At 40.7% G+C, this 27629-nt stretch overlaps 1 protein-coding gene across 1 annotated transcript in view; it reads left to right on the top strand.

Moving 5' to 3' along the window:
• The window catches only part of HDAC9 (histone deacetylase 9), a 573266-nt gene that overhangs the window by 384257 nt on the left and 161380 nt on the right, over positions 1-27629 (top strand). Inside the window, 2 exon segments of the mRNA XM_078150730.1 lie at positions 8333-8452; positions 8768-8865. Of these exon segments, the coding sequence (XP_078006856.1) occupies positions 8333-8452; positions 8768-8865 (218 nt within the window).

Raw genomic sequence — 27629 nt, forward strand, 5'->3', positions numbered from 1 at the left:
TGAAATGTGTGTATATATACATATATAGTTAAAATTTTAAATGAAGGTAAATTATAAAAAATAATTTTCAGTTGTTTGCTAGGATAGATTTTAAAATATATGTATTATACATGTATGTATGTATATGTATATATGCACATCTCATATATATGTAGAAACACAGTATACTTTACCTGTTTTACAAAACATCGATGAAGACCATATTCTGATCACTTTTTCATTGATATTTTACTGACATTCTTCTACTCAATTGCAACCCAGAGCTCGCCTTTAATGAAAACAAAGTTGGCAAATGCCATGTGATACCATAAAAAAAAAATCCCTGAGACGAGGAAGTCCGTATTTGTTTTCCCAGGCACATTAAAAAAATTCATCTCCCCTCCCCCTCCCACTTAATAAAAACACAGTAAACTTGTTGAAGTTTTTAAAGATACAACGTAATTACTGTGTTGCCATGGTGGCTGTTTTTATTAAAAGATTAAGTTTCAACAATCTGCTAGAATGTAGGATTAGACTGAATTTCTTTCCCTCTCACAGCCTTGCTGTAGCAGAAGCACACATTTATTTATTTAGATGCATGTATGTGTGTATATGTATACATTACATATAAGCATGTGTATATATACAAATATATGTATATTTCTGTGCATATATGCACATGCCATAAATTATAAGAAAAGACGGGGGAACGTGTGGAAGACTAGAAATTCCAAATCCCCATTTCTTGTTTATTAAACTTGAACATCCTGGGGTTCTTGACTGCAGTAGAGAGCAGATTTTGCAGTCCTTCTAGATCTTTTCAGGTTTAAGAGGGACGTAATCAATCATTGCTCAGAGGCGCCTTTGATAGAGGAATGCCTGATATCCAGATGCTGAAACCTTGAAATATAGGCTGAACTTGACAGCTACTCATTTAAACTTGAGTTAGTTCATGACTGTGTTTTTCATAGTTAAGAGGGATATTTGTGATTTCCCCCCTTCATTTTAGTTTTGTCAGTTAATGCAAAGAGAGAAATGGTCCTGGTTAGGGAGTTGGGATGCAGATCTGATACAGTTTATAAAATGGATGTACCAGGGAGCTCTGATGGAAATCTTATAGAGACCTATATTTTTCCTCATTCCCATCTGAGAACATGATTTTCCCAGCAAGCATAGATTGGAGGTATCTATTGCACACTGTCTAAATACCCTAAGTTCTGTTCAAGTGGACTGCCTTGGAGATTGCTGGCCACATACACTTTAGTGTTATCCTAAACACTGCAGCTGCAGAGGCTATTTTTGAGAGAACAATCTGTTTCTTCCAGCTGCTGGGGGAGGAATTTTGAAAGTGCCGCGTGGCCTAGAGACATCCCTTTTCTCTCTGCCTGAAAGATCTATTCTACAATTTTGCAAGGGAGAAAAAAGGTGCCACTTATCCGGCCCAGGATGAATCTTGCCCTTTCAAACCTCAAAAGGACATTAGCTGGGAGATATGTCTTTTCTTTGGATGGTATTAGCTTGACCGTATGCTCAATTCTTTTAGAGGGGGCTGCTTCCATTTTGCATCTTTGGTGGGGAGCTTGAATTCTGATTCTGTCCCCTTCTCAGGAGCACAGGGAAATTCAGAATATGTTGGTGGTTCAGTCAGAATTAGTTTCCATGCTATAGAGAGTTTATTCATCTCTTTTCCCAGAAGAGTCCAGTTACCTTTAGCATCCTTGATAATGGCTAAGGTTCCTTCCTGCTCTAGAACCTATAAGATAATTAGATGGAGGTAGATGGTAGTAGGTTATTTCTACAACCCATCTTGCTAGTTTTTTTTCAAATTATGGTTTATTCATTTTGTGAGACTAACCCACACTTGTGCCATGATCTCCTTCCCTGCCTGAACCTCCCAAACTATGGGCAATCTCTACCTTTCAGGATCTTACATTCTATTGGGAGGAGGCAAAATATATGCAATTGAGCATATGCAGAGTTTTACAAAATAAATGCAAGGTAGATTTTTGGAGGAGCATTGGAACAATTAGGAAAGTCTTTCAAAGAGAAGGTGATGCTCGATCTCTGTCTTGAAGGAAATAAGGAGTGAGTACATGTTAGCCATGGGGTTCAACCAGTTCAAAGGCAAAGAGATGTGAGATGGATTGTCATGTGTGTGGAACAAGAATACCATTTTGGGTTTGCTGTAGAGTGTAGATTATGGAAGAGCAAGAGGAAATGTGGAAGCATAACTGGCTAGCAATGGTCTCTCTGAGACTTTATCCTCAGATTCAACATAACCAGCTTCTCTAAGCTCTTCATTACTCTTTCTAGTTGTCTGATGTTTGGAATGTCTGTGTTCTATCACTTCCAAATTCAGGGAAGCTGAGTTCCTCATGGTGGACTTGGTATTTTGCATATAGTGATGGGAAACTAAGCCTAATCTCTCCCATACCTTGATTCAGGCATCAGAGACACAGAAAATAACTCTCTATGAGGTCATGAGTGTTTGGCCACCATCTTTGACTTCATAATTGAGGAGCAGTTTTCAGCAGGTGGACACAAATATGAAAGAGTGTGGTTTGGCTAGTGGTTGCATAGGGGTATGGAGGACAAGAAAATGGGTGGTGAAAAAGAGGAACTCTGTCAGAGCCTCCATTGCTGAACAATATTTATAGCATTCTGTCATAGATGGCATGGGCCACCACAGAATTCCAAAACCCAGGGTTGGGTTGATAGTCTCTTTAATTTTGAGGAATCTTTTTTTTTCCCCCAGTGAAATGTGGAGACATTTTTTCATTGTTTTCAAACTCCTATTCCATTATATATTTGAGACTTAGAAAAAAAATGACACAGATTGTTGTATCTTCCTTCCAATCCCTTATACTTTACCATTTGAATACAGTTTACCATTTAACAAGCTCTGATGGATTGACCTATCTAATTCAATAAATGTAATTTATTTTTTTTCTCTTCCTTAGTCAAGAAAAAAATCCCTTACTTCTCTGAACACTCCTCATCTAAGTCCTCCACATGCATCTAATTAGTCATTATGGGAAACAAGATTGGTATACAGAAGGTGAAAAAAATCACTAAGATTCATATTCCCCTTTTTCATTCTTAAAACATAATAGATTTAGCTTCTTCCTTAACTTTCCCCAAATATTACTTTAAGCGGGACACAGGTTGCCTCATCAGGGCTGTTATTTACCTTTATCTTCATCTTTCACATTTCCTAATATTAGAAGTAGAAGGGGGCATAGAAATTAACCAACCCAACCCTCTCATTTTACAAGTGAGAAAATTGAGCTACAGTGAGCTTAAGGGACTTGCCCAAAGTCACTACCCCAAGGTAGTATGGAGTAGTGAGGATCTGAACCAGGATTTTCTAATTTCAAATCAATCGTATCTTCCTATGCACGTATGCACATACAAACATATATTATGTGCATATATATATATATATGTATACACACACACATACAGGCACATATATGTGTATATGTCTCATATGTATACAAACATATATACACCAATGGTATGCATCATCACAGTCTAGCATATGCCCAGTCCAAGAGTGGAGAGAAGACTTGTGTTTAGACTTGTGTTTCTTCATGCATAGAGACAGGTGGATTATGTGATGTTACAATTAGTTGGATTTGGCATAAGTTGTATGGTTAGACTCAAAGAGTGGTCAGTAAGGGTGGAATGTCAGATGAAAGGAGGTTCTTCAGTTGAGCATGTCCTGAGCATCAGCTATTGTCTAATGTTTTTTATTGTCTAAGATTTTTGCCATTATCTTGAATGAAAACATAGATGGTGTGATTATCAAATATTCAGATGACATCAATTTGGCATAGAAAGTGAACTAGAAATGGTGGAGAGGATAGAACTCTGGGCCTGGAGTCAGAAAAATCTGACTCTTAAGATCTTGCTTTAGAAACTTGCCAGCCATGTGATTTGCCTTAATCTCTATTTGCCTCACTTTTCTCAATGTAAAACAGTGATCATAATGGCACCTACCTCTTAAGGTTGTGTGTGTGTGTGTATCAAATGACATTGGACTTACAGAATCCTTAGCAGAATGCCTTGCACATGGCAGCTACTATATAAATGCTAGTGATATTGTTGCTACTGATGCTACTGCTGGCCGTGGTCCAGATTCAAAAATATCTAGATGGCATACAATTTTGGGCTGAATCTGAGAAGCTAAAAGGTAATAGAGATAAAAGTATTGCATTTGGATTAAAATAATTAATTCCACAAGTACAGTAACATGGAAGCATGACTAGACTTTGCATCAGTTTAAAAAATCATCCCATTCTTCTCTGGATTCATCATTGTAATAATTTCTTACAGCACAAGCATATCCCATTACTTTCCTTTACTACAGCTTGTTAGTCATTCCCCAATTGATGGCTTGGTTCCAGTTCTTTGCTGCTATAAAAGTATCCAAAAGAAGTGGAATATGAAAAAACAACAACCATAAAACAATTCCTATGATCTTTTCTGGTTCCATAATTCTGTGCTCTGTAATGGCCATTTCACATACAAGGTCACACTGCATATTATTTTGATGGTCTCTGACCCATAGAAAAAAGAAACCTTTGGAATTTCTTCCCATTCCTTACATGCTGTGGGAATATCTGAACAGAATAAAGCTATTATTTACTGGATTCATTTGAATCTTTCTACATCGGTCCAGAGGTGAAAAGCATTTATTGTAAACATGTGAGTAGTATTGCATATGAAATGTGATTGTTTGCCAAGTACTATGCTGGGTAATGAAGATGCAAAGACAATTATAAAATTGATTCCTGCCCTCAAGAAGTTCACCTACTATTGAAAAAAAAACCTATTGGTTTAAGCAGCACTAACAAAACGTATTGGTGTAGTAAAAGAGATTAGCCTAAATACATTAATATCTAGACAAATTCATGATTTTTATTTTATCACGTCAAAGGACTCAAGTGAGCAAATGCCTCTCTAGGGAAATAAGAACACACATTTCAGTTTCATACATTAAAGATCACATAAGCATGGATTTAGAACTGGAAAGGACTTTTAAACTCATCTAGTCTGACTCCCTAATTTTTAAAGATAATTAAGCTGAGGCAACATGAAGGTGAACTGACTTGCCTGAGATCACATCACTAATAATAGGTGTTGAGCCCAGGTCCTCTGAAATCAAAACCAGCACTGCGACACCCCTTGTCTAGTTTAACTCACTCATTTTACCTTTGAGGAAACTGAGTCCCCGAAAGGTACAGTGACTTACTTGGTGTCATACAAGTAGCATTTTTTTTTTTAGAAAAACAGAGAGCCAAATCCAAGTCCTCTCATTGCAAATACAACTTTTTTTTTGTTCTATTGTCATACATGCATACATATACATACATACATATATACACACACACACACACACATATATGTGTGTGTGTGTGTGTGTATGTGTGTCTTTTGTACCCCCTCCTTAAAGGCTAAGTTAATATTTAATTAATAAAGTCTAGATGAATTTGAAGCTGAAAAAAAAACCTTTTCCTACAACTCTGAGTCTCAATAGTACTGTATTAGGGGAGTACAGACAGTCTCAGTTATGTGGCATGTCCTTTCTCAAGATTTCCAGAAAAAAAAGCATAAAAATCAGACAAACCACACCCCCCATCCCCGACATATTGTTTTCCCTGGGTCCTTTACACTAAGGGTGATAGTTTTGTGGTCTCCTCCTTCCTTCTCGGTTCCTGTGCTGGAGTGCACACACGTTTCAGTGCAATCTTGTGTCTGTCTCAGAGGCTAACAAATGAGTGTGGTCTGGGCTCAGGCACTGCACACACAGCAGTTTCTAGACACTCTCTTCATACTCAATAACATTCCCAACCGTGATTCTGAAGACCTGATTCAAAGCTCACAGAACGGCACTTTAGAACTGTGGGATAGTGCACTCAGCTCTGATTTTTCTCTGAGGTGAATGCAGCAAGTGTAGTGTGTAAAAACAGTAGGGGCCTGCCTAGTCATTAGGGGCCCGGGGTTAAGATTGGCTATACCACTATCAGCATAGGAACAGAGGATGAAAGAGCTAAAACCTTGAGGGACCTGGTAGTCTCTTAGAGGACCCCAGTCCAATATTCCCATTTTACAGAAGAACAAACTGAGATCTGGAGAAGTAAAAAAGAGCCAACCAAAATGACACAGGCAGTGAATGTCTGCACTCAGTTTCCACTCTAAGTCCTCTTCTGAACCACTATGTGACTTTGGATGAGTCATTTTCCTCACCTGAAACATGGGGACTCTAGGATCTGTCTAGCTCATGCCTCACTGGTGAGGTTGCTAGAAGGAGGAACTGAGATAATACAACCAGAAAGGCTTTTAAAAATATGAAACAGTTGCATCCATTTGCATTGTAGTAGAGAAAGTGGTAGACTTGGCATTGCAAAGATCTGAACCCAAGTCCTACTTTGGGCCAGTCGGCTGGCCCTCTCTGAGCAGCGATTTCCTTATCTATAACATAAGCATAGTGATAACCCCTGTCCCTATTGTCAAGGGCTGTTGGGAAGCTCCATGAGATCTTGCTCATAAATCATCTGTCAATGTTAAAGCATTTAATAGATGCGTTTTATCACAATGCTTTGGTGAATAGATTGGAAACTCCTTGAGGACAGGGGAAGTTTTGTTTCTGTTTTTGTATCTCCAGAGCTTAGCACAGTGCCTAGCAATTAGTAGGCCTTTGATAAATTTTATTTAATGATTTCATTTATCCATATTTTTATGCTCATTTGTCCAAGTTCTCATAGCTGTACTTTACAAAATTCAGATTACAACCATAACATGGTATATATTTGTATCATTAAAGAAAGGATTTAAGGCAGCTAGGTGGCACAGTGGATAGAGCACCAACCCAGGAGTCAGGAGGACCCGAGTTCAAATCCAGTCTCAGACCAGATACTTGAAACTTATTAGATGTGTGACCTTGGGCAAGTCATTTAATCCCAATTGCCTGGGGGGGGAATCCATTTTTTCTGACTTTTTCCTAGTTCTTTGTTATACCAGAATGAGAAACTCCAGCAGATAACAAACAGCACACCCCTTGCCCAGATAGGCACAGCCTAGTTCACTTAATACTTTCCTCTCTTAGCGCTGCCCCCCCCAAAAGCTGGCCATAACTTTTCAGGTCTAGAAAGGGAAAGCTCAGTTTATTATTTTTTTTTCAAGTACTTGCAGCCTTCTGGTACAGTGTACCAAAAGGCTGTTGATTTTTTTTCATGTCTATACAACTGGACTCCTCCCTTTTCACTCATAAATTCCAATATGAAAGGAGCTTTGTGCTCTAAAATGAAACAATAGGAAGAAAAAAGGGGGACTTTTGAAAACTTTGAATCATCTACCAATACCCCAAGTACCCGAATTTTTTTTTCTTTTATTATTTGGCTAATGAAAGAGGATTAAAAAACAACAGCTTTTTCTTCCCCTTTTTTTATCCTGATGGGAGTTGGAGGCTAGGAGATTGGTCAAGACTTTCAGGCAATCATAATGTTGGATTTATGCAGATTGCATGAGCTTTCTCCCTGATGTGTGTGAATCCCCCGCGCTCTCTGCCTGCTTTGGGCCAACTGATTTAATAGCTAATGAGCTCATACTTCTGGGTCTTCAACCCTTGCCGTCACGATTTTACGAACATGAAGTATGAAGTCCTTTCTGCATCTGGCATCTCTTTTGAAGTGAATCTAACTGCTGAGGGACTGCTCACTGAACTGAACACTTCAAGAAGGCCAATTTACTCAGCTGGTTGCAGAGCCTTTGACCTCGGCGGTGGAACTTGGCAAATCAGTGAATACACTCAGGCTTAGTGTTCTGTCAAGAACAGTGGAAAATGCTCTCCAAACCCTAGCTCCTTCTGCAGAATGTGAGCTTGCAGCTTAAACATTCGTCTTTCTTTGGAGGCCAATGAGACTGGTTAATTAAGCCAGAGGGGTTATGAACTGTTGGCAGTTAATAAGTCATAAACTCCCCCCATAAAACAGGATGCTAGATTCCATCACTGGGGCAAAGACTACAAAGGGCCGGTGTATAAATATCTAATTGTACAAAAGGACTGGGATTTCTCAATGACTGCTCATCTGGAGTCTCTAGGGCATGCTAGCTGTGGTTTCCTGATTTTTAGAAGCCAGTTTAAAAAATGAGTGCATTAAAGAGTAATTTGCCCAAAAGTCCAGGAAGTCAAGGGGGTGGCAGTGGAAGCAGAAATAAAAAAAGAGGGATGCAGCCAGGGGAGGAAAAAAAAAGAGGGAGCATGGGGTGGGGGGTGAGGGGAGAAGCAGGCATCAGAAACTGTCTCCACACTGAGAAGGACGAGACTGCATCTGTTTGCTTCCCCTAGGATGTCCACCATGGGAACGGTACCCAGCAGGCTTTTTACGCTGACCCCAGCATCCTGTACATTTCCCTCCATCGATATGATGAAGGCAACTTCTTCCCCGGCAGCGGAGCCCCAAATGAGGTTAGGTTTATTTTCTTCAGAGTCCCGTTTTTATTTGTATCTTGCCCATAATTGCATGGCGTGATTACCCCTAATTTTCTAGTCCTTTGCCGGTGCTTTCAATTACATGAGATTAGTGAGCTCTCCCAGGAGACCACGGGCCAATCAGTAACAAGTGTATAACCCAGAACACGACTTGTCAAGAAGGGCCGCGCCGATTTGATGTGTCGTTTGATGTTTGTTTCAAAAGCTTGCCTGGGTTTGTTGGCTTCTCGTTGGGCTTTCTTCCTTGTGCCCCCTCCCTGTGACCCAGTGTGGCGTTCTTCCTTTTCCCAGGTTGGAAGTGGCCTTGGAGAGGGATATAATGTGAATATTGCCTGGACAGGTGGCCTGGACCCCCCCATGGGAGATGTGGAGTACCTTGCAGCATTCAGGTGGGTACTCCATTCACCCAGAGAGGAGCAAATTGCAGATGGAATGTAAACTGAGGCAGGAGTTAATCGGGGCAGAGAAAGAAACAATCAGACAAGCTCAATACAGGCCCAAGTTCTTGCTGAGGTAAAGGTGGCTTAAAATAATTATCCTTTTAAAATTTTAATAAAATGCAAAGGTTTTGTGCAACTAAGTAATGTTGGGAAGATAGCACAAGGGACATAAAAGAGAAATGCATGCAATTAACCATTTATTTGTAGTTTGTACCCTCACCCCAGAGCACTGTGGGGCAGGTGAACTGGCCAAGAGCCTACATAATCTCTCTACAGATAGAATTACTCATTTTTCTAAGTATTGCTTTCCTCCCTCCCTCCCTCCCTTCCTCCCTCCCTTCCTTCCTTCCCTCCTTCCTTCCTTCCACGAACTAGTCAAGACATTCTCTCTCATTCCTCTTTTCCTTCTTCCGATATTCATACTTTTGGCAAGAAGAATGCTCTAGACGTTATATGCATTTTGTAGCTGTGACAGAGGGGTTGGACCTATCATCTGTGTATGGAGCTCCTGATGTGGAAATTCCCTCCAATGCGAAGTGGCAACACACCTGTAACTTCTTTGCTTAAACAATTACATGGGGCACTGAGAAGCTTGGCAACCTGTCCAACATCATCAGGAGACACCAGGGCTTGCCCTTTCTCTGCTCTGCCTTTCTGTCTTATATTACTTCTAATCAATGGAAATAATGTGAATACTGATATTTGCCTCAGTTTCCTCATCTGTAATATGAGCTGGAGAATGAGATGGCAAACCGCTCCAGTATCTTTGCCAAGAACACCCCAAATGGAGGCACAAAAAGTCAGACGTGACTAAAACAACTACACAACAAGAAATGTGAATAAATGGTACTTTGCTAAGCACTTGGCATACATAACTTCCTGGTGGCACTGATGAGAAAAATCAGCTGAGTTGTCAATCAGCCCTGCATCTGGGACATTGGCAGTGCCTGCCTGAGGAGCTGATTCCCTTCCCGGGACATGGCTTTCCTTTTGTCTTTGAGGACAAAAAGTAATAATAAATATCGACCTTAGGTCACTTATACATTTCTGTAAATGAACTGGCTTGACTCTACTAGGCACATGTGTGGAATTGGATCCTTTAGAACCACTTGTAAAGTTCTGCATAACAAACCTGGCCAGTCGTGCAGTCAGGAAGCCCTGGGTTCAGGTTCTGATCCATACTACCTGTGTGACCCTGCCAAGCCTCTTAAATTCTCAGGGTCCCAGGCAATGATCTAAGAATTTAAGTTATGATGCTGATGCCCATCAGTAAAACTCTCTCTGGTGATGAAATTCCAAGAATGAAAGCCTCTTATAAAAATAAACAGTTCTTGTAATTGAATGAAAAAACAAGGAATTAGCATTGTCCTTCTGGGTAGTCAAGGACTTCTGTTTTACACTAATGGCCTGTTGTCCTTTATGCTCTGAGAAGACCAAAATGACATCACCATGTTAGAGTGAAGTTAGTGTGTCCAACTGTGGGTGATCAGAGTGATATGAACTCTGAAGGCTCTACCACAGGTCGGGCACATGTGGTCCATGTGAACATTTGGGCTGGATTCTCTCAATTTGTGAACCTCACATTTCTTTTGAGTTACCTCGATTCTGCTTTGTTCACAGAGCACAGGGCCTTCTCTGATGTGGGCACACCATGCCAAGCGCTCCCGTGCCAGCGTCTCCCATGTCACACAATCAATTCCAGAGTTCTTAAGAGAGACCTTGAGAGTGTCCTCGTATCGCTTTTTCTGACCACCTTGTGAGCACTTACTGTGTGTGAGTTCTCCATAAGATAGTCTTTTAGGCAAGTGTATGTTTGGCATTCAAACAACATGACCAGTTGTGCTCTCTGCAGTAGAGATATTAGACTAGACAATATGAGGGAAGGTGAACCCCAACAAGAATACATAGTACAACCTTTTTTATAGACTAAGTCCTCTTACTGTTGTCTAGAAGGCACCTCTTTATATTTCTTTTTTCATTTGCTTGTGCTTTACTTCCTTTGTGTGTGTGTGTGTGTGTGTGTGTGTGTGTGTGTGTGTGTGTGTGGCAACTGGGGTTAAGTGACTTGCCCAGAGTCAGACTGCTAGTGAGTATTATGTGTCTGAGGTCGGATTTGAACTCAGGTCCCCCTGACTCCAAGGCTGATGCTCTATCCACTGTGCCACCTAGCTGCCCCTGTGCTTTACTCTTAAGATGTGAAGATGTTGAAAGAATAATGAATAATCATAATCACTAATTCTAGATGATACAGTAGCACTTTTGTTCTTTTGGCAGGGTGTCTCAGAGTGGCTGCTTCAGCCTCCAGCTCATAAAAGAGGGCCCTGATAGATCTGATATTTCGTATCTGTGATAGTCATAGTATTAAAATTGTACTGAGAACAGTAAAATAAGGAATTCCTGCCTTGTGCTATCTCCTGCAATCCCCTGCTCTACTTCTGACTTCTTTATATCTTGGAGAACTGGGTGTTCTTTATTCTTGCATTATAAAGGAGATCCACAGCAAGAAATCTGGCCAAGTGGAAGCCTTCTCCTGTCAAGGGGATAAGTGGATTGAGGGCACAGTTCAAAGAGGTGCCAGATGCCAGTGGCAAGTCTCACTTCAACCCCACCCACTTTCTGGAGTTGCTCTTTGAGCCCAAGGTTGCTGTAATATACTGCGTTAAAGCCACCCTATAGAATAAAGAGGTCACAAGGCATATAAAAGAACTACTATTTGCTAAAAGACTTGTGGGTGGTCCGGGAACATATTTTTATATTAATTCACATCACACCTAAATACAGAAATAAGCTAGGAAACCATATGGGTTTCCGTTTTATTTTTACTCTTTGCCCATATTTCAAAATATTCAGTTGAATCATTAATTCCTAAAAGGGGCTACAGGATCTCAGGGCTTAAATCTGACCTCATGTGAGTACTTCATTTTTCTGCTTCCAAGATCAATCTGGCATCTTGAGGGTATTTTTTTAACCTTGTGTGACTTTAAAAGATCCTGCCATCTTGAACATGCTTACATATGCAAACCTACGAAGCAACCATGTAAGTCCACAGTCATAGTGAGATTCTTGACCTTCCGATAGGGAGCTGTCTCAGCCTGTTGTCCCACCAAACAAAATTCTTTTACATTTTGTTTTATGGCCCTACTTCTATGGGCCATGCCTACACCTTTTCATCACACTGGACTGTAGAAAAGTTGGGAGTTTCCATGATGTTCCCAAACGTTCTCATTTCACAAAATAAATGATGGATTCGCTATTTTTACTCAATCAATCAATATGTATTGATTAAACATCTACCATGGGCCAGGAACTGTATTGGACACTGGGAATATGAAGTTTAAAAAGTCCTTTCTCAATGGGCTTACTTTCCATTAGCAAAGATATCATGTACATAAAAATTATGTACAAAATAAATACATAATCATATTTTTGGGGAGAGGTACTAGCTCCAGGGGTATCAGGAAAGGGCTTGTGTAGAAGGTGAGCTCAGCCTTGAATGAAACCAGACATTCTAAGAGGGAGAGGTGAAGGGCTAGCGTATTCTAAGTATAGAGAATGGCTGAACAAACTGTGCTGTAAGGAAGTGATTTAATCTTATTTTCTGAAATGGTGAATGTGAAGAATTCAGAGAAACAGGAAAACTTTGATGAACAAAGTCAAGCAAATGATTTATGCGATGATCACAGATCCAGAAGATCCGAACAACAAATTTCTTCCACCAAAATTCTTGACACTTTCAAATGGTTCCCGGAAGAAATGGACATGGCTTATCAATGGAGACAGCATGAAAGAGGCTACACTGCCAACTGCCTTTGCTCTGTAAGGACCACTGGGATCTTTTGACTTGAAGCTGACTTCCCTATGTGTTCTGTCTCTCCTTATTTGAATGTGAGCTTCTAGGGAGCAGATGCCGCCTCACCATTTATTTGGTCATAACCTTATGAGTTAGAAATGTTTCAGTTATAAGAGCGATGAAAAGTCTTCCTATTTATGTCCCCAGTGCTTAGCACAATGTTTTGCATGAGGTTAGCAGCCAATAAATGTGTATTCATTTATTTACTCATTCATTCATAGTCATGTAAAGGGGAATAATGTCAAAAGAAGTCAGATTATTGAAGTGACTGATCTTAAATTCAATGAATCTGTTCAATTTCTACCTTGGCAGAGAGGTGGGGATTAGACACAGAGTGAGTCAAATATTTTCAGACGGGATAATATAATGGTCTGTATTGGTTCATGTTATTTATCTATAACCAAGGGAGGTGCTATTTGTGTGTCCGCCAGGAGACGTGTGTGTGTCACTGGAACGTGAAAATGAAATGAAAGTTATTTTTTTTAAGACAATCTTTAACGGGGGGGGGGAGGGGAACCGCTTCTTCCCATAGGTGATGGAAATGACAATACCCACTTCCCAAGTTTCCTAGTGTTGTAACTTATCTCAGCTTAGTGGAAGAGGGCAGTATGCTTCAGACTTTTCATATAGAATTATGTATAGCCATAGGACTGTTCCCCTGACTATTTCCAGAAAGGATTTCAGGTCATGACCATGTCTCTTCTTTATCTTTGGGGATTGGCAACCAGATGAGAGGCATTAACAATCATTGTATTGTGAGTTTAACAGAGGTCAAGCCTGTTGTCCAAGTCCTCCTCTCATGCTTCCTTATAGAGTAGATGTGACCCTGGCTTCATGGCGCCATGCATTGCCAGCTTTATCACACCTTTCCAAGCTTGAAAGCCTTCAGCTGTGACCTCACAGATGGATTGTATGCCTACTGTCCTGCGGCCAATCTGGCCAAGTTCAGAGAGTTCCATTTTGGGGACGTTGACCACTAGCTGGTGAATTTCTTTTGGCAAGAAATACTGTCATGGAAGGCTCACAATCTATGAAGAAGAAAGGAGCACTCACAATGGTGAAATTATAGATTCTTAAAGAATTAAATACAGTATAGCAATAGACAAAAAGCTGAATTGAAGACCTAGGTTCAAGTCCCACCTCTGACACCTATTGGCTGTGTAACTCATTTATTGTCTCAGTGGTCTAGGCAATTCTCTCAGACTACTATATAATGCAGATCAAGTGCTGACTTGCATTGGTAGAAGGAATTTCCTTCTCTGGAAGTTGCCTATACTAATGAAAGCACAGGTCCAGGACCTATCCTATGCCATTCAATATTTGACTCAACACTAACTCTTGATCAAAGCATAAAATAAAACACTTATTTATTTAATGTATGAATCGCAAAATGAGGGAAAGATCCTCTTCATCAAATCTCACTTGTATGTGAGTATTTTTCTGTCTAAATATACATACCCAATGTGCTTAGCCCTTAAATGAAGTGGGCTTTCATAGGATTGCAGACACAGGATTATTTAAATTATAGCTTTCAAAAAGTAACTTTTCCTGAACATAAGAGAAAGGCTAGAATATGTAATCTCAAGTAGTGTGTGTGTGTGTGTGTGTGTGTGTGTGTGTGTGTGTGAAGAGAAGGATGGATTGGCAAGAATTTGCATTGGTAATGTAGAAACAAGATTCTTGTCCTGTCCTTTTCTGTTGTATTTCTAAAGCATGACATGACTAAAGGGATATTGGTAGGCCAGACATTACTAGCCTGAAGGACTGTGGAAAATTACCTTTCCTGTTGGTAACCTTGGTACCTCTAAGCAAACAATAGTAAGCACCCAATCAGCGTGCTGCAATGGATTTTCCTGGTAACATGCTACTTGTGCCCAAATGTTGTGTACTTCCTTTCTTTGTCTTCCAACTCTATACCAGCTGAATTTAGCCCGTATCTTTTCAATCTGTTGCAAGACTATAAATCGAGGTCCAGTTTCTCATCTTGGAGCACTTGGAAAAGACAGCCAATAACTTGCCAATGGTTCACTTTTCCACCTGTGACAAGTAATAATAGATGCCTTGGCTAAGCAAGCAAAATACTGACTCAAATTTGCAGTGATTCTTTTCTATGATACATCTCTGTCTCAATTATAAGGCATTTTAGGAGAATCCTCTACTTGCAGATCTAAATAATTTGTGTAATGTAAAAATGCCTGGGATTTTCCACTGTGGAAGTTCTATCTCCATTGCCTCTGTGGTTCTGGTGATATGCAGATTGTGTTGTATCCTGTGGACTTCTGATTGGTCTCCATCTCAAGGATGGCAGGATTAGCAAAGTAGTCCAAGAAGGAAAAAGGGAGTGGTAATGACAGCAAAGACAAGCAAGGCATGCAAGTATTTGTGGGAAGCTTCATGAAGTTAATAGCTATCTCAAAGGAATACAAATCCTCTGTTGGCTGAGATTGTTTCAATCTTTGCCTGTGTATTCCAGTAGTTAGCACAGTACCTGGCATGAAGTAGGTGCTTAATAAATATTGATTGATAATCTCTTGACCCCACAAAATAGATATTGCTTCACAAAGGTAGCTCAATATTTTTCTCTGTCATATGTTTTGTTCTATTTCATGCAAATTTATTCAAATTTGATCCATAGCCCTTTGAAAGAGTTCTAGACATATAGTCAGCAGCCATCAAATGTTCCTCATACAATTCCATGGACCTTTGGGATGCTCTAGAAATGTTATTTATGGTGACTTACATGAATCACTTACTTTGGATGGAGTCTATTGCAATAATGGTGAATTTCTTGCTTTGAAACCAAGATAAGAGACGAACAAGTCCAAAGTACTGACTTAGCCCAGCAATTAAAAGAATCAGATAGATTTTAAGCGTAAAAGCAGAATCTTTTTGTCCATAAAATGATGTTTGTTTGATGACTTCCCGGGTGGGTCGCCAAAGTCCAACAGCTAGGCTCCTATTGGACACTGGCATTTCTCCAAAAGAATGAAGGCAGTGATTAGTTCCCCAATATTGGATGCCATCAAACTAAGGCTGAGTGACAACTCGGAGGATTATTATGCAGAGATTTCTCTTGTTCAGCCAGGGGCTGGACTGGATTGCCTCCTTTCCCTATCATTGGTAGCATGTGGGCTGGTAAACGTCAGGATTTACATGTGTGGTTATTTTATAGGCATGATCTTACCAAGCCAGCTGTCACATTTTAACAATTCCATTTGTGTTTGAACTTTGTGTTACAATGGAGCCACTTCTGGGGCTTCATGGTGCCATTACAACATCTAACTCCACTCCTCCTTCTAATGAAGCTGTATTTCCAACCCACTTTACTCTGACCCTTTCCTCCAAAAAGTGCCAATGCGAGATCAAGGAAGATCCTGCTCATGATTCTTTGTGGTTACCAGGCCATTATTTAATTGTCTGAGATGAAAACATTCATCATTGGATGAAAGAGCTGATGATTTAATTAGAGCTATCAGGGATCTCAGAGATCAGTTTGTTCAAACACATAATTTTGTATGTAGGCATGTTAAGGTTCAGAGAGGGTAAATGACTTCTTTAAAGATTATCAGGAAATCAGCAAGCATTAAAATTCCTCTCCTGTGCTGGGCACTGTGCAAAATGTTGAGGGATGCAAATAAAAAGTGAAAACAATCCCTGACTTCAAGGAGCTTGCATTCAAATGGAGGGGACAGCATGTATACAAATAATTATATGTGGGATAAATGCAAAATAGATGGGAGAGAGCCTTAGAGGGGAAGTCATTAGCATATCAGAGAAAGGATTAATTCATAGGATCATATAATTGAAGATCTCATAGACCAGGACTCCTTAATCACTTTTATATCATGGACTCCCCTCTCCTAAGCCCTGGCCATCTATGGATGTTTTCTCAGAATAATGTTCTTAAGATAATAAAATAAAATCCATGGAATTATAAAAGAAATAAGTTATGTTGGCATATAATTATCAAAATATATTTCAATGCAAGTTCACAGGCTACAGATTAAGAACCCCATAAGTACAGTTTGTGAGGACCTCAGGCTGTTCAGTTCAACCCCCTTATCTTGCTGATATGGACATTGAAGCCCAGGAAAATTGAGAGACTTGCCCCAGGTTACCTGAGTACAGTGGACTTTTTACTTACATGCTCCAAAGTTGAGGCTCCTTCCACTCTGATTCCAGATCTATGTTTTTGTTTCCATTTTCTCTCCCAAATGTGTACTTGATTCTGTGCTAGGTACTGGGGATAAAAGGACAAAAGAGAGAGAGAGGGAGAGAGAGAGAGAGAGAGAGAGAGAGAGAGAGAGAAGAGAGAGAGAGAGAGAGAGAGAGAGAGAGAGAGAGAGAGGAGAGAGAGAGAGGGAGGGAGGGAGGGAGGAGGAAGGAGGAAGGAAGGAAGGAAGGAAGGAAGGAAGAAAGAAAGAAAGAAAGAAAGAAAGAAAGAAAGAAAGAAAGAAAGAAAGAAAGAAAGAAAGAAAGAAAGAAAGAAACAGTTTATTCACACCCCAGGGGAAGAGATATAGTGAATATAATTAGATAAATATAACAACGGACAGACACATGAATTATGCATGAAATAAGAGTGATGGATCACTGATGGATTGCCTTCATGTTTCATTGGTTTCTGTACAAGATCAAGAGAAGGAGAAGAGTTCCACTATGTTGAGTTTGTTTTATGGAAGGACATGGATGAGAGTCACATAAGATAGGCAGGCACAAATGGGTGCCAAGTTGTATTGTTGGAAAGAAATATAATCACTAATGAGCTAGATCCCAGATCCATTGGAATGCTGTCATTCTATTCAGTTATTTGGGGGAGGGTCTTTTAAGCTAGTATGATTCAGCATGAGTATCCCTGAAGTTGTCTTTCATTAAATATAAGGTGAGAATTGAAGTTTTATGTTCCCCAAAGAAGTAGAGAAATAACTCTTTGCCTTTTATTTACCACTTTTGATGCTTGGAGAAGTCATGGAATTTTACTTGGCTCATAAGCGCTGTGGGTGATGCTAGCCAGCATGGATGCAGATTCACAACAGTTAATAATAGCCAAAGTGCCTTCACTGTATTTTCCTGTATGTTCTCAGCGGCATCCAAGATGCTTTGGGAAAGGGGCTGGGATTTCTTGAAACAATTTCCCAACATGAAATGCTGTATATGTCATATCGGCCCTCCTACCACCTTTCCCAGACCATTTATCATCATTCCCAAACCAGGCCCACATTTTCCATATCTGGGAAACCACTAATAAGGAAGAGGTGGGTTGAAAATGTGAACATGTCTATCAACTCTGGGAACAGCCCTCTAAGGCGCCTTGCCTAGCATTGTTGTTTTTTTTTTTTTTTTACTATTCCAATGAGGAGCTAGAAAGCTGAGACTGAGCCTGGCATGGTCTGCAGGATGGCATATGTTGTATTCGCCTCTTTTCCTTCCCAATACTTCTGTATGGGCAGATGGCCCAAGATCAATCAGTTTGAGTCAAAGCCAAAATGCATCCAGTAGGATTTTCAGGAATCCTTGCAGGATCAATCCTGCCTGCTTTCTAATTTTAGGAATAAGTAAGCACCTAAAATATGTGCTGTCTTCTCATCTGTACCATATATTGTACTAATTTTCATCAAAAAATTACAGTTTTTTAGAGATGTGTGTCTCTAGATATCCTCCGAATTTCTGTTCCTTGACCTTGATGGTAAATTGATCTTAGGCACACCTGCCAAGCATGGGAACCTATTTGGAAGTCTCCTTTTTGAGATTAGCATCAATATGATTGGATCATTATAAACATTATCCTACTTCAGATTAAAAAAAAAAGAATCAGAAATTAGATTACCTGAAAGGAATAACTTTAGTTATCAGAAGGTAGAAAGAAAGCATTTGTTAAACACCTACATAGTATGTGCCATTGTGCTAAGAGCTTTACAAATATCTTGTGTGATCCTCAGAACAACCATTATTCCCATATGACAGTTGAAGAAACTGACACAGACAGAGGTTAAGTGACTTACCCAGTATCTCACACCTAGTAAGTGTCTCAGGCAGGATTTGAACTCGTGTCTTCCTCACTCTGGAACTGTCTTTCTATCAACTATATTACTTAGCTGCTTCCTAATAAAGGAAAGAAGTTAAGCACATGAAGCAGTAAAATGTGACTTAAAAACAGACACCCCCAAAAAGAAAAAAACATTAGACACATTCTTAATAGTTTTTACTTTGCCCATTTCTTTTTCTACTGAGGGATGGACTCTGTTGAAGCCCAGAACCTTTTAGGATTCATCAATCATTCAAAGAGCCACTTAGGAAGCATTTAATAAGCACCTTCTAAGTGCCAGACACTGGGATATGTGAACAAAATGTAAATAAGCCTCCAGGAGGAGGCTTCTTCTTCCAAGCTAGCCAGCGTGTTCAACTATGAGGGGAAGCAAAATAAATATGACACATAACATAATATATATGCATACATGAATATGTACATACATACATGTATATAAAGCGCTTAGCAAACATTAAAGAACTATATGAATGTTAGCTATTATTTTTCATTGTAAAATTAGACACTGTTGTAAAGAAGCCAAATTAGGAAGACTTTTTTCCATTAACAATTCCCACTAGCTGGTCCCTCCAAGAAAAAAAGGGATTCCCATGCTTAGAGATAACTCAATTCGCTTTACAATAGGAAGGGGTGCCATAAAACGTGCTGCACATGCCCAAGATTCACCCAGCATTTGCGCTAGTAGCTGCTGCCCCAGGCAGGTGATGGCTTCCCATTTCACAGTTAAAGTTTGTTAGCGCCCTGAGCCAGAAACTTGGCCCACCCCCGACCTGTCAGAGAAGCTCCCATCAATTACATCAGCTGCAATCATCTCCTCGCCTCGTACTCAAAAGCGTCATTTGGGGGGGTATGACATACTAGGATAGGAAACATACATAGGTTACTGAGTTTGTGGAGTGAGGCCTTTTGTACATCCTTAGTGGAGATTTCCATGGAACTTGAATCTCTAGAACATTAAAAAAGTTCTTAGTAGCAAAAAGCTTATTTTTTTCTGTATTCATTTAAAAGGATAAAAATATCCCTTCTTACACTTGACTTATTGCTCACATTTTGAAACTGTTGGGTTTTGGAACGTGCCACTAACCTGAAACATGCCAACTCAATTCCACAGAATGGAGTTCCTGGGATGGTGGACAAAATGAAAGGGAAAAAGGTATCTTACTCTGCAGAGGTAAATTGCACCCTGCTCTTTTGTGTTTTTGGATGTAGTAAATAAAGAGCAGGCTTGATTTTCCCATGAGCAGTGAATCAGCCCTATAGAAATCTTGTTCAATTAGAGAAATGCTCTCTGAGTCGGAGGAGTGACCTTTTCATGATTTCCTGACATGGAAGCCTTTGAGGTGTAGACGAAGGCTTTGCCTGAAGGGTGCCTGCACAACCGGGGAGTGGACAGCATTCTTTGCTTTTTATCTGAAAGTTTTGGCACCAAGGAAATATAGTTCATAATCACAATTTAGTCTAGTTTGCGGCATTAGACTCCTGTAATGCATCCCTCCTGTAATGGCACCCTGGGAACTGCTCCCTGCCTTCCCATGTTTTCTAGTGGATAGACCAATATCTGGTCCTGGTGGTTCAAAGCACCTTCCCCTCTACAGACATCCAGAGGCTGATGTAAAACCCAATGGGTGGCAGAGACCTTGGGAGATATTTACAGATCCCAGACCATGGAAAGGCCCTAGGAAATAATAATCTTATGGTTACAATGGGTGTTTTGTGATCAAGAAGCTGTGGGGAAAGATGAATGAGTTGACAGTCATCATTTTGAAATCAAACCCAATTCTAAGTCACACTGCCTTGTGATTTCAGGATACTCAGGTGCAACTGTCCCCTAGAGCAGAGCAGAGGGCTGTGCTAAGGCTAAGTACTTTCTGTTATGTTCCTCATGGAAGCAAGATTATTCAAACTTTAAAACTAAAAATAGCTTTTCTAGGATTTTTTTTTGCATCATAATTCCTTGAATGTAAATGATATTTGGTGAAACTCAATTTCTAATTCAAATAAGCATTTGTATTGGTGAATATGATACTTAAAAAGCAGCAGCAGCAGCAAAAAAGACAGTAATACAACGTCTTCAAGTTTCTAAGGGAACGTGTCCTAGAACAAGGAGAGGGTTACTCTGGAGGCGATCTTTCAGTCCAGTGCCACTGTGTTCAGATCCAGCTTATCTCAAAGAACTGGCTGCCAGACGATACTCTCCTCCTTTCTTTTTCCCCCATGGGTAGTGATTTCTTGCTGTTCTGCAGTTAGATTTGGGTATATTTACCTTCATCTTCTCCCAATGCCTTCTCTTTCTTTGCTGCTCTGCTTTCTGTTGTCTAAGTGTTGGAGAGGAGGAAGCAAAATTGGCTTTGGAGGGGGTCAGGACTTCATGTGGATGCGAATGCTGGCTGGCTAGTCAGATTTGCACCATAAGGAAGGCAGGCTCATACGCGATAAAAGGGGCATAAGCTAGCTTCTGATGGAGCCTCTGTCAGACTGTCAGGCCTGGGAAGAACCCCTGTGGGTGCAAAGATTAGCTCTTTAAAGGCTGGGACAACTTATAATAAAGTCATGGAATCCATTGAAAGGTTAAAGTGGGAGTAAAATGAGCTAATTCTGAATGTGTGGAAGCAGGCCAACACAGGTAGGCATTAGTTTCATGGGACTATTGTTTTCTAATTTCAAAATTTGAAAAAAAAAGTTATTGAGAACCTTGCCAATCTATGATTAGACCCTGTAGTCTTTTCCCCACTGTCATTCTGAGCTTTAACAAAAGAAAAAGAGAAGAAAAAAGACGTGGAATTTTCCAAGAATGCCTTGGAAGGAGTTAAGGTGGGGAGAAAGATTAAAATAGTAACCCTCTAGCCTCCAGGGAAGCCTTTGAACTGAGCCAAAAGCCCTGGACCAAACCCAAATGCCTTGTCATACCCAAGTGAGCAGTTTGCTGTCTCTTAATAACTTTGGAACATAACAATGCACTGCACCCCGTAAAACATCCACATGGGCCCGTCTGAAATGGCTCCAGCCTGGAAGAGAACCTCAAGGCTGCTCCCTGGTGCTTTATGTATTGTTTAATTGTTGACCTTTGGAGGATGGTTTTATTAAAGGCCTGTTATTTAGGGCAAGACCGAAGTGTCATGTCAAGAACTACAGAGACTGGAGGCAAAGGCCGCTCGATTTGGTTTCATACCTGCTCTGGTGAGCTTAGCTAATGAGGACACTGCCTTGTTCCCCTTGTAATTCTTCAAAAAGAAAAAAAAAAGGCCTTTTTTATTTTCTTCCATTAAAACATGAGCTCAGTTGGCTTGAAGGGCTGGGTGTATGTGTGTGTGTGTGTGTGCAAATGTGCCTGAGGCATGTTGGCATGGAAGGATACATGTGCTTGTCAGCTCTGTAGTGCAGAGGGGAGAGGAGGGGGCCTTGTTTGGCTCTGGGCCTGTGGACAGGCGAGTAGGTGTATTCAAAGTGCACTCAGCTGAGTGGCCAGCCATTGGAGGTGCTTAGGAGTGGGAATGGAGGTGTGTCTTGTGTTGCAAATATGACTAGAATACATATGGTATTTTCCAGTCCCAGGGATATTTTAAGTGTTTGCCAAGGCAGTGAATAAAATGCTTTGTTTTCCTGTATCCTGCTTAACCAAGTGTAGGACAGCCATCATAACCCAAATCAGTCTGGGCAACATTATTAATCTAGTCCATCTGAAATAAGCCCTGTGTCTCTGTCTCTTTTTGTCCCCCTCTATATTTACTCTTTGTCTCTCTATCTCTATCTCTGGACCTCTCTGTCTCTCTCTGTCTCTCTCTGTCTCTCACCCTCTCTTTCTGTCTCCTCTCTCTCCTTCTCCCCCCTCTGTCTATGAACATGGAATGCTCTTCTTATGAGGCTTACCAAAATGTCCACAAGGATATCTCAGCATATTTGAGCCAATCTCAGACTGGATATGAGCTAGAGTCCTGGGTGTTGTTCTTGTCCAGCTTGTCTTTGAAGCCAGTCACTGACCACACTCCCAATGAGAATGGAGAAAAAAATCACCTATTTTGCTAATGTTTCTAGAGAGGAAATGCTCTTAAGGTTGCCTGAGCTTGTCAATATTTGAGCAGATCTGATTGTTTACTTAGTGTAAACCCTGTTATATACTATATCGCTGTTTAAAGAGCAGTGTCTTTAGAATCCAGTCGCATCAGAGCCTCACGTGTAGATGTCTTGGGTTTCTGTAGAAACTGCCACCTTCCAGATTCTACTTAGGTCAAAAAGTTTCCCAGAGTTCTTTCATGGGCCAGCCTGCCCTCAAACCAATGGTGCTCTCCAACAAACTAAATAAATTACTACATGGATTGGGCCTTTGGGGCTCTAGTTGAAGAATGGAAAAATTATTTACAAAAGCTTGAAAATATTTAATCACCAGAGGCAGGCAGTGGGGGTGATGGTGTTTTAATTAGCAAGTCCTCCAGCCATTGGCTGGCTGGGATGGGGGGTCTTTTTCAACAGACCCCTGAAATCACTCCCCCTCCCGCCCTATAGCTGTTTGCCAGCCTTAGGGTCAGGCCTGAGATGAAACAGATAAGATAATTGGGTCTAATGAAATCCAGAAGGCCTTGGCTTTCTTGTTTGAGCTTGGATTTGAAAAGTGCGTGTGGAAGTGAGGCTTAATTCAAACCAGGCCCGAGCTGGGCCTGGGTCTCAGTGACTTTGATAGTGTTTGAAGTCCTAAAAGTGTTCTCCACACCACTAGCCTGCTGGGCCGGGCCTCTCCGGTCACCTTAATTATGGAGCTTTGTTGCCGGCTTTACTGCCCAGGAAAGGGGCCATTATATGTTCCATCAGCATCAGGTCTTCTCAGATTGGAGGAAAGGCCAGGGCGAAAGGCCACCACGGAAAGGCAAAGACTTCACTTTGAGGCAGCCAGATCATTTACCAGGCTTAAATTTCACTGGGTTATGGATGTGGCCGGCACATTCCTCCCAACACAGAAGCCTCAATTTCTAGTTTTTAAACAAGTGATTACTTTTCAAAACATTTTGTTTGTGCCTGTTTGGGTGGAGGGGTACCACTCCTCAGGTGTGGAGATAATTTCCAGGGGAATGGATTAAAAAACAAAACAAAACAAAAAAATACCACCTCTAACAATAGGGAAGAAATACAACAATTAATCACTCCACCAAAAGAGTCTGTTTAGAGCCTATAATGAGGCGAATTGTTATTAATGTTGCCTTAAAAGTAAGACAAAGTAAGGAAACGTCCTGTAGCTGGAGGGCTGCCCTGACAACCCAAGGAATGAGCAATCTTGCAGAGCACTCCAGGATTCCAGGCTCAAGTAGAACCTTGCATTATATAAAAGGGAGTGAACAGAGCCAGGCTTTCCCAGGGCCTGGGCCTGAAACTGGGACCTACCAAGGAGAAAGTCAGCCAATTTCACTAAAGTTAGGATCCTCCTCCCCCACTCAGACACTCCTCTTTGTGTTAACGTGAAGCTGGAATACACAGTGCAAGAAGAGACTCATTCTCTCAACTGCGATTCCCTGAGAGGAAGAGATTGTTTACGCCAGGAGAACTAAGAGACGAGCAGCCGGGACTCGTTTCTTGTCTTCGTAATGGTTGGTTGCTATGATGCTTGGAACATTCTGGATGAAAGTCGATAACCCATTCATGCGTGTCAGTCAAACAACTTTGAATGTGTTGGACAAAAGCGTTTTCTCTTTCTCCTAATGATCCTGGTCTTGAATAAATCCATGTATTCAATGAGATCTAAAGAACAACCATAGAATATATTTTAAAAAGAAGAGTCTTGATGACTTATAAAGCAGAAAAAGAGGCAACAGACCAAGTCAAAGGCCTGGCTGGGCTGGGCTGGTGAGAACGATGTAACTGTACTTGCACTAAGAGGTCGGGGAGTAAAATGGTGGCCAGAATGGAGCATCCTTGTTCTGAGTCTCCAAAGTTGTAAGAACTAAGAGAAAAGACATTGGTCCTGGATTAGACCATGCTCAGAGAGCAACGTAATGTGTGAACCTGACAGAGAGCAGAGGTGGTACAGAAAGCTGACACAAATCCCACATCTGTTCTTTTCTTCCTTCTCTTCTCTTTTCTTCTTTCCATCCCTGTACTTCCCCTTCTCGTTGTCTTCCCACTTCCTGCCTTCCCCTCACTCTCCTCTTCTCTCTGTGTCTCTCTCTCTCCAATAATGTGTGTGTGTGTGTGTGTGTGTACACGCACAATGTTTGTAAATAATTCTTAGTTTGGAGCTCGCTGCCTTATTATGCATCATGAAGACTCCGAGCTGGGGACAGAGTAAGAAGAGTGGAGACACGGGCTGGGATATTCAGTCATCTTGGTTATGTTCTGATAGGTGGCCAGTGCCAACATAACGATCTAACTAATCAACTTGTTGAAAAAAGATCCAGATGCTTGCCCCTAATCTAGCATCACCTGGGTAGACCAAGCCTCCAATTGGTCCCGTAGGCTGAGTTCATGGAACCCCTGTTCTTGCTAATCCTACTCCACATAGTCCTGGGTTGTCACAACCTAGTCAGCGGTGTGAGAAGTGAGGAAAGAAAGTGAAACAAGTAGGGACAATGAGGCACGGGAAGAGAAATGGGCTCCAGGATTTTCGATGGAACATGATTAGATTAGACCTCTGACTGCAATTCCCTCTTGCAATGCAATTCTTGGCACTTTGTATCTTCGAGAGGTTCCTAACACTACTTGCCCAAAGTCCCTCTGTCAGTGCTTGTCCGCAATAAGGCTTTAACAAGATGTCTCTGACTGAAATTACCACTTTTTTTCCCATCATGCTTCCTCTCCTTTGATATAGTGATGAAATGGAAATTTCCTGTTTTTGTCTACCCATTTGGGACTAACCAAGAGATATTGTCCATTTGTTTATCCCTTTTCTGAAGCTGGAATCAAATTATTTAAAGTATGGCAAGCTAATTTTTCTTTTCCCATGGGATGTCAGGATCTCCAGGGCTTGTGAAATTTTCCCTCAATGACTTACAAAGTTAACATCATTCAAAATCTGCCAAAATTGTTGATGTTTTAGAACCCCAGGTTCTGTTTGTTACACAGAAGTCTGTGCCCATCGCTACTATTTTTATTTCAGCTCAGTAATGATCCACATTGGAAAGATTCATTCATTTCAGCATGCTCCTTAATTGGCAGCTAATTGGAGCTGGGAAGTTCAATTTGCTTTATAGCAAGATGGCAGTTTTTCTTCCCAGAATTGTAGGATACTCTTTATGGCTTCATCTCCATTTGCTTTTGCTCAAATTGGGGCTAGGAATTTGTCTTCTGTTTCGGAAAAGGTGAGGTTTGCTTGCATGTTAGCGAATCTGTTTCATGATGAAAAAGTCCTTGCTGGAATATCTCGGAAGCAGTAAAAGACTCAGAGCCCCATGCTTTCTCCTTCCAACACAATAGATGGCTTTGTGAGAATGCCCTATTGGTGTCATGCTGGGGAGCTCTCTGTTTATTTCCAGGGGTAATCGTTCCAGATGTGCAGATGTTTGAAACTTTATTAAACTGTAGATTGAGTTGGTCCTGATTTTCTGGTGGTGAATGCATATTTAACACACTAGACAACGCAGGCTACCATAGCAATAAGTCAGCACGTGCCCTTAGTCATTTGGCTAAAATGTAGGTTCTTTGTACTCGAAAGGAACCCCACCCAATCACTTGAAGTAAGACGTTCCCAGTATTTTGATTGTGTGTGGAAAAATGTAACTGAGATGAAAATTACCATCAGTTACAAAAGAGTTGTTAGTATTTGACGGGATACCATATGCCATTACGATGGGCTTCTATCAAAATAGGTGGATTTTTGTTTTGTTTTGTTGTTTAACATCAGAAAAAACAATGCTTTTCTTAGATAATGTAAAATAGATCCAAAGCCCCTGGCCAGGAAATGATGGACAAAATCTTCCCTCTCCCCTCCGTCATTCAGAAAATCAGTGAATGACAAGTTTTCTTGCTGAAGACAGCAATGGTAACTTCACCACACCACCAGTCCCAGCCAAGGCATGGTGTGCTGTGGACCACTTCCTGGAAGGGAGCTGTGTGGCCCGAGAATACATGAGAGGAACCGTTATGTCTCTGAGTTTCTTTAAATACCCACAATTGCTCAGGGGAAGCTTCTTCCTTTTTGTGAACCTGCACAAGGCTTTCTTTCCTGCATTGGCAATGGTCTTCATTCATACACGCAAAGAGATTTACTTCTTTCTTCTAAAGGCAGTGTGGATAATGGATAGAGTGCTGAACTTGATGACAGGAAGAGCTGGGTTCAAATCTCACCGCTGATATTACTAGCTGTATGACCCTGGGCAAATCACTTAACCTCTCTGAACTTCACTTTCATCATCTGAAAATGGGTATACTAGTAACACCTACCTCACAGGTGTGTTTTGAGGATTAAATGAAAGAACATGTAAAGTGCTTTATAAATTTTAAAGTCCTATGGGAATGCTGGTTTTTATTATTCTAAGTGTTCAAAAACCCCGCATGTTTAATTGATTGTTAGATAGAAAGGGAAGGCATGGTTATTCTCCTTTATAGAGAAAGAAACTGAGGTATAGGAGACTTGTTACAATCATGTCCATTCCTGTTTTTGTATTCCCACTGCCAGCTCCTTAGTTCAGGCCTTGGTTAGTTGCCCCTTTTGTGTAGATGCTGCACTCATGATCATGGAATTGAAAAACCTCCAAGGGAAAAGAGTTCTCAGTGGACATCTATGCTTGCCTATAAAGGAAAAAGAATCCTCATGACAAGATACAATCATGTTACCATCCAGTCTTGCTTAAACACTCAAACAGAATTCCTCACTGTTCTCTCAAAAAAAAAAACTCT

This window comes from Phascolarctos cinereus, unplaced genomic scaffold (assembly GCF_003287225.1).
Source record: "Phascolarctos cinereus isolate Bilbo 61053 unplaced genomic scaffold, phaCin_HiC Scaffold_1;HRSCAF=81, whole genome shotgun sequence".
Lineage (NCBI taxonomy): Eukaryota > Metazoa > Chordata > Mammalia > Diprotodontia > Phascolarctidae > Phascolarctos > Phascolarctos cinereus.